At 35.6% G+C, this 6169-nt stretch overlaps 1 protein-coding gene across 1 annotated transcript in view; it reads right to left on the reverse strand.

The window, feature by feature from the left end:
• Window positions 1-2440: 2440 nt before the first annotated feature.
• Window positions 2441-6169, reverse strand: part of LOC104514388 (ubiquitin carboxyl-terminal hydrolase 32-like) — a gene marked incomplete at its 3' end in the record, with an annotated part of 53137 nt that continues 49408 nt past the window's right edge. The window contains exons 15-17 of the mRNA XM_010158052.1: window positions 4649-4841; window positions 3326-3501; window positions 2441-2581 (exon numbers count right to left, since the gene is read on the reverse strand). Of these exons, the coding sequence (XP_010156354.1) occupies window positions 2441-2581; window positions 3326-3501; window positions 4649-4841 (510 nt within the window). The remainder of the gene's footprint in view (window positions 2582-3325; window positions 3502-4648; window positions 4842-6169) is intronic.

The following is a 6169-nucleotide window of genomic DNA, read 5'->3' on the forward strand; positions in this document are numbered from 1 at the left end:
CTGCCATGACTTCCTGAATATGATGGATAGAGGTTTCACAACCCCATCTGCCAGTTCTTTCAGGACCCACAGATGTATTCCATCACGTCCCATGGACTTGTGCACCTTCAGGTTCCTCAGGCGTTCCCGAACCTGATCCTCACTGACCATGGGCGGCTCTCCATTCTCCCAGTCCCTGCCCTTGTCTTCTGTGACTCGATTATTTATATTTTTTTGCAGACAGTATACCCAAACAAAAATTCTCTCATTCTGAATAGAAGTCTCTTTTCTAATGACCCTAACACAAAAATCTCAAGCACATTAGTTTGTGCTGAGTGCAGAGAGATGTCACCTTTTCTGGATCATGAAAGGTGTTTGTTTCCATGGAGAATGTGTGGGAGGAGGGTAACAGAAGCCAGTGTTTTTTCACTGTAAAATAAATGGCAGTACTACAACTGACAGACCAAATCGTTAAAAATCATACAGCTAATTCTCTTCCAATTGTGTCACTGAATATTTGTGATGCCAACCACCTAATCCCATCGTTACCATTAAAAAAAATCCCCTCACTTCCTTTCTTTAAGTGTAGCTCCTATATGGGACAACCTGACAGAGTAAACCAACAACTGTATGGAATAAATACACTCAACAGAAATTAAAGAAGGTTTCCAATGTCTCTAAGCAAACAGAGCAAATTACTTCAATTTTTGTTGCCTCTAACATCAACCTACTTTTTTTAGAAATTCAGTATTAATAGTTCAAGGCATGCCAGCTGTGGCTCCAAATTACTATGACCTGTTAATCGTTTTGCAGTATTACACACAGAGAAACAGAGAGATACCTCAATAAATTGTGAGTAAATTATATGATTTAACGATGACTATTGCTATATAATTACTGCTTCTCTTTCAGAAATACTGCTGCTGTTTTAACTGCAACCAAAAAAAAAAATCTCACTGGGATAACACAGACTAATTATTAGTCCACTCAGCGAATTCCATTTAATATACAGCACTTCCACATTTGAAAACTACATTCTGCAATGCATTCTGCATTGTGGCCAAAATCAATTTTCAATTAGAGATATTACAGCTTTAATACAGAACATACTAGTGTTTCAGAAAGTGAATTTCAGTTCAAGTTTTTTTTCTTTCAACAAAACTTGTATGCAAACAAGTGCAAATGTTACCTCACATTTGATGGGCTAATTAGTTAACATCATTGCAAAGTTTTAAGTGACTACAGGCAACTAGCTAATTGTTGATATAAAACACAGTATTACCAACTCGCAAATACATTTTTTATTACACAATGAAAACATGTTAATTGTTTGTAAAACTATTTCACAATTTTATTGTGATTTATTGGCTTTTCTGCTTACTGTCAAATGCAAGAAAGGTAAGAATTCACTACATATGAATGATTTGCTGACAAATGACGATTTCCTAAGTTTGGAGAAGCATGACTTATTTTGTGCTGAAGAATGAGAATGATCACCACCTGCCTCGCCAGTAAGATTTTTAGTTACTTGTCAGAAAAAACAAAGGCAATTATCATAATACTAGAAGAAGACTGACACAAAAGAACTATTTATTTTGCATACGCAACCCGCTCAAAATAACGATTTGTGTTTACACGGCCACAATACATAACACTTGCAAGAAAAATCAAAACTGAAGAATTAAAAGAAGAGCCTGGCTGGATGAGTGTACGACCAGGTACGATTACTGGTCTTGGCTTTTAGCCATGAACACAGTTAATCAGAATCATGCTGATTCAGCCCCAGCTGATGCCAACTCAGTTTTAGCATCTAAAACTTGAGGAATTGTTTATTATAAACACTTTATTAAAAGAGCTTGGACTAGAACAACTTAACCAGTATGTGTCATACTTAAAAGCTGATATGCTCATATGCAAATTTTGTTTAGCAATCCCTACACCTGCTGCTTTTTTAGATCTTAACCAAATCTTGCATGTTGTGTTTTTTACAACACTGAACTTGAAGGAGAGCAAGGGTTACCTTCTCCCTACTACAGAAAATTATAAGAGAGAAGAAATGCATTTTCAAAGCTGCAAGTGTCCCAGTTTTTGTTTTACTGGTTTTGCAGACAGGTTGAAAGTGTATCTTGGCTTTTAAAGATGAGTGTTCTGATGCCAAGTCTTTCAAACTGATCTCAAGTTAACTTTTGTGTGCTTTAGACATGATCAGTTGAGCACCTCCTGGGGTTTGTGCTGCAAACCTCCTGGTAAAAACCCACAACTTTCTATCCATGTCCATTTTTGAGACTGCTTCTTCCCAGACTGATCTTCAAGACCTTTCATTCAGACTACCCATTTTTGGATGAAGTGGGAGATGAACATAAAAGATTGTCTTGTGCAACTGGCAGAAGCTCAGACACATTAGGCTGTTTATACTCTCTTGCTGACTATGGCAAATAAAGTGTCTATAGTCACAACTTACCGGCCTGGGCAAGGACAGATTTGCTCCATACCAATGGTAAAGTGCTCTCCAAACTGGTTCTGGCACCATTATGTAGTCCTTTCCTTCAATCAGTTGAGGAGATCGTTTTAATCTTCCACCCTCCATTGTTAATGATGCAGCCTTAAAAAAAAAAAAAAAGGGATTCTATCAAATCTCAAATGGAAAAAATTGTATACAGCTACAATTATTTTAACTCATGAACACAGAACACTGGCTAATTATTAAAAAACTTCTAAGTAGCAATTAGCAACTGCTTTTCATGCTGTAAGACAGTATTTAAATGCAACAACAATTGATGCTCAAGTTTCACTACATACTATTTCTCTTAAAGGCTGCCCAGTATAAAATTTGTAGTATGTTTCTCTGTCATGTCGCCTACTCCAACAATTTCAAATACTGCATAAAGAAATCCAATCTGTGATCATCACTAGTGATGTCAGTCTGTCTTCTACATTTCGTTTCCATGGATATTGGAAAAACTGTCAGTTTTCGTTTATTACTTAGTTTTCTGGTGTTACGCAACAGCAATAAACTCATATTTAGATTGAAAACACTGAAGTATTGATTAAAATATTTTACGTTTAATGCTGCAAGTTGTGTTTTCATAAATGCCTTTTTCATTTATGTTTTGTTTAAGAACATTTTGAATGTTTATCTTCTCACAAAATACTCAATAGCAGCCTCAGAAGTAGAACACTAATCCTTCCTCTTAAAATAAGAGTAAGAAACCCAAATTTTATTATATGACAGAGCAGTGTTAATTTAGAATTAAGCCACCAGCTGAAAACACAACACACAAGAAGCTGCAATAAAAGTATGCTAAAAGATACTTTTTCTATAGTCACATGACTCAGACACATTTACCTTCACTGGTTCTTGCGTTACTAGAGGTTGGTTATCAATAGCTCCTGGTTTCTGAGGATTAAGTTGTAGCAAAGTATTCCCATTGGTTCCAAGGAAACATTGGTTATTATTGTCCGAAGTATTATGCTGCCTAGCAAAACATACCTCAGTCCCTGGAGTGCCAGGATAAATAGTATCTGTAACAGAATACAGGAAGAAGGATCTCTCCATTTCAGTTCATGGGTCCACGACATACATAAATCAGTTAAACTGTTGTATCCTTTTTTTTTTCCTGTTTTTTTTAAAAAGGTTATTGAAGGAGTTTGCTATCCTTCATACTTCAGGAAAACATGCAACTCTTCCAAACTACAGAGTGACCAATATACTAGTACTCTCTGCTAAGATAAAGAAGTGCATGTATGAGATCCAAATACCAAAGCAGTTATTATACAAATAGTGATTTGAAAACAGCCTCACTAGGTTTGCACAAGCAACTGTGTTTGGCATCTGCTTGTTATATGGATGTTCAGAGAGCAAACTTTTGCAAATCTTGTATACAAGACTGAAAATATATGCAAATAATGCCTTTTTTATTTTTACCTATTGAAACAGCCAATATTTTTACACTTAGAGAACCTCCTTGTTTATGCAGAACACAATCTAAATTTCAGGTTAGAAGAAAGGAAAAGCTGTAATCTAAAACTTGCCCCCTTCCTCTCTATTCCCCAACCCCCATCCCAAAAATGGTCACAGTAATTTACCTACTTCAAACTGAAGTTACAATTTTAAGAAACAGATATTAAAATACCAGGTGCAACATTCAGCTGTCTTACAAGGAAAAAAATATCATCTTAAATTCTCACAAGAACTGACTGAAAAACACCACTAAAATCTCCTCTTTTTTCACAAAGATGGCTCCTACAATCTGCACTTAAATCACACACCCTGTAAAACTGAAGTACATTTTTCCTAATTTTTTTTTTCTGCCTGTTTCCCCTTTGTAGCATCTACGGTCACCTCACTGCCTAACATTGTAGAATTCCAACTGGGTATGAGCTAGAAACAACCTAATGTGAAGTGGGGGTGCGTGGAAATCCACTCAGCAAATAAATGATATGACAAAAACATATTCATAGCATAAGATGAATTACTGTCTAAACAGTACTGGTTTTTATTTATCCACCACAGACTAAAAAATCCTGGTAATTCACCGACATCCACATGTAGGCCACCTCTGCAATCTAAACCGTGTTATCATTTCGCCTGGAGGAATTCATGCCATATCTAGTTTTCTCAAAACCTGTTCTACATTAAACCTCCAAGGAAATAAGATGTTATGCTTACTGCTGCTAGTAGTCTCTGAGGCTTCTGATGCAGTAGAAATATTATCTGAACTCTTTTCTTCGGTTGCACTGAAGGAATTAAGACCTCCCATTTTGTCTTCTCCCTGTTCTGCAGTATTGGCTGTGGCAGTTATGAGTGAATTCTTACCTCCACTCAAGACAGATGAAGGCTCTATCACAACAGGGTTTGCATCCTAAAATTGGTAGGCAAGTAGAAAAGTTAATTATCAGCCAAACCAATCACCAAAATTCACAGCTGCATGACCACTTTTACATATCACAATGAGCTTTATAGGAAACAAAAAAAAAAACTTTCTACATCTACTGCTGAAAAATCTGCAGAAGCAAACAGCCAAAATTGTTAAACCAACTGAATAAACTTTTCTGCACACTATAAAAATTGTGAAAGAACAGAATTATTTTTCTTTAGCGAGACACATAAAAAGACAATCATTTTAGACAGCTATAATTACAGACTACAAATATTTGAAGATTTGTCCTTACTGAAATTCATATGGTTAAACAGAGAGCACAGAAGAAAAAAAACTTCTTTCCTCAAACCTGCAACATTTCAGTCTTCCCTAACTCCATTTTGAAACAAAATTCCTTTGTTCCCTCTGCAGAAACAGCACTGCAAATGCAATCTGGCTCACACTTAGGAAAGTTAAGGGTGGAGAAAAAAATATGTATCCCCCCAAAAGTGTAACTTGCCTGCCCAGTACAGACAAGATCTAAGAAGAATCCTACCCAATTTACAGCACCGGTCACAAAAAGAAACAGCAATAAATGAGAAAATAGAAGAAAAAGGGAATTAAGGGAGCCTTAGAGAAGCAAAAGGAAAATCCCTGCAATGAACATCACTGTAACAAGATGGGGAAAAGGCATATTTCCTGGTTTATGATTTTCCCCTATTTATCGCCTCACTAGACATAGTATATTGTCAAATAACAAAACCGTGCAGTAGAGGTTAAAGTATAAAAATAGGACTGCAATGTATGTTGGAATTACAGTAATAATTTATATAGTTTCACGGAAATTCTCATTGTTCTTTTTGCTCAAGAAGTAGACAGAGTGAGTAACGGCACGATGCTATTATGCAAAGTATTAGGTATGAAATCATGTGCCCATCTGAGTACTTACACTATGACAAGGATCAAATTACCTAGTATTTCAGGCATTTAAGCCATCATTTCTCCAATTCTGTGCCTAAAGAATATCTGTAATTACATAGTCAATTAATATGCACATTGCAGTTTTCTAGATATTTTTAGTTATTTGTATTTAGAGAACAACTGAAATATGTACATGATTACTTATCACTATGTAAAACTTTTGAACAAGTTTATTTCACCTACTACATTCTTGATTGTGTAAGCTGAAAAGCATATTTATGTTCCACTCAATTAAAATTTTATTAGATATATATTTTTATTAAATATGCTTTCTTTTGTAAAATTCAGGGTGATGTTTTAACTTAAGTATTTTAGTTGGAGGCTATTAAAAAGCACCCTGTAACTCTGAG

Source organism: Eurypyga helias, unplaced genomic scaffold (genome assembly GCF_000690775.1).
Source record: "Eurypyga helias isolate BGI_N326 unplaced genomic scaffold, ASM69077v1 scaffold26428, whole genome shotgun sequence".
Taxonomy (NCBI): domain Eukaryota; kingdom Metazoa; phylum Chordata; class Aves; order Eurypygiformes; family Eurypygidae; genus Eurypyga; species Eurypyga helias.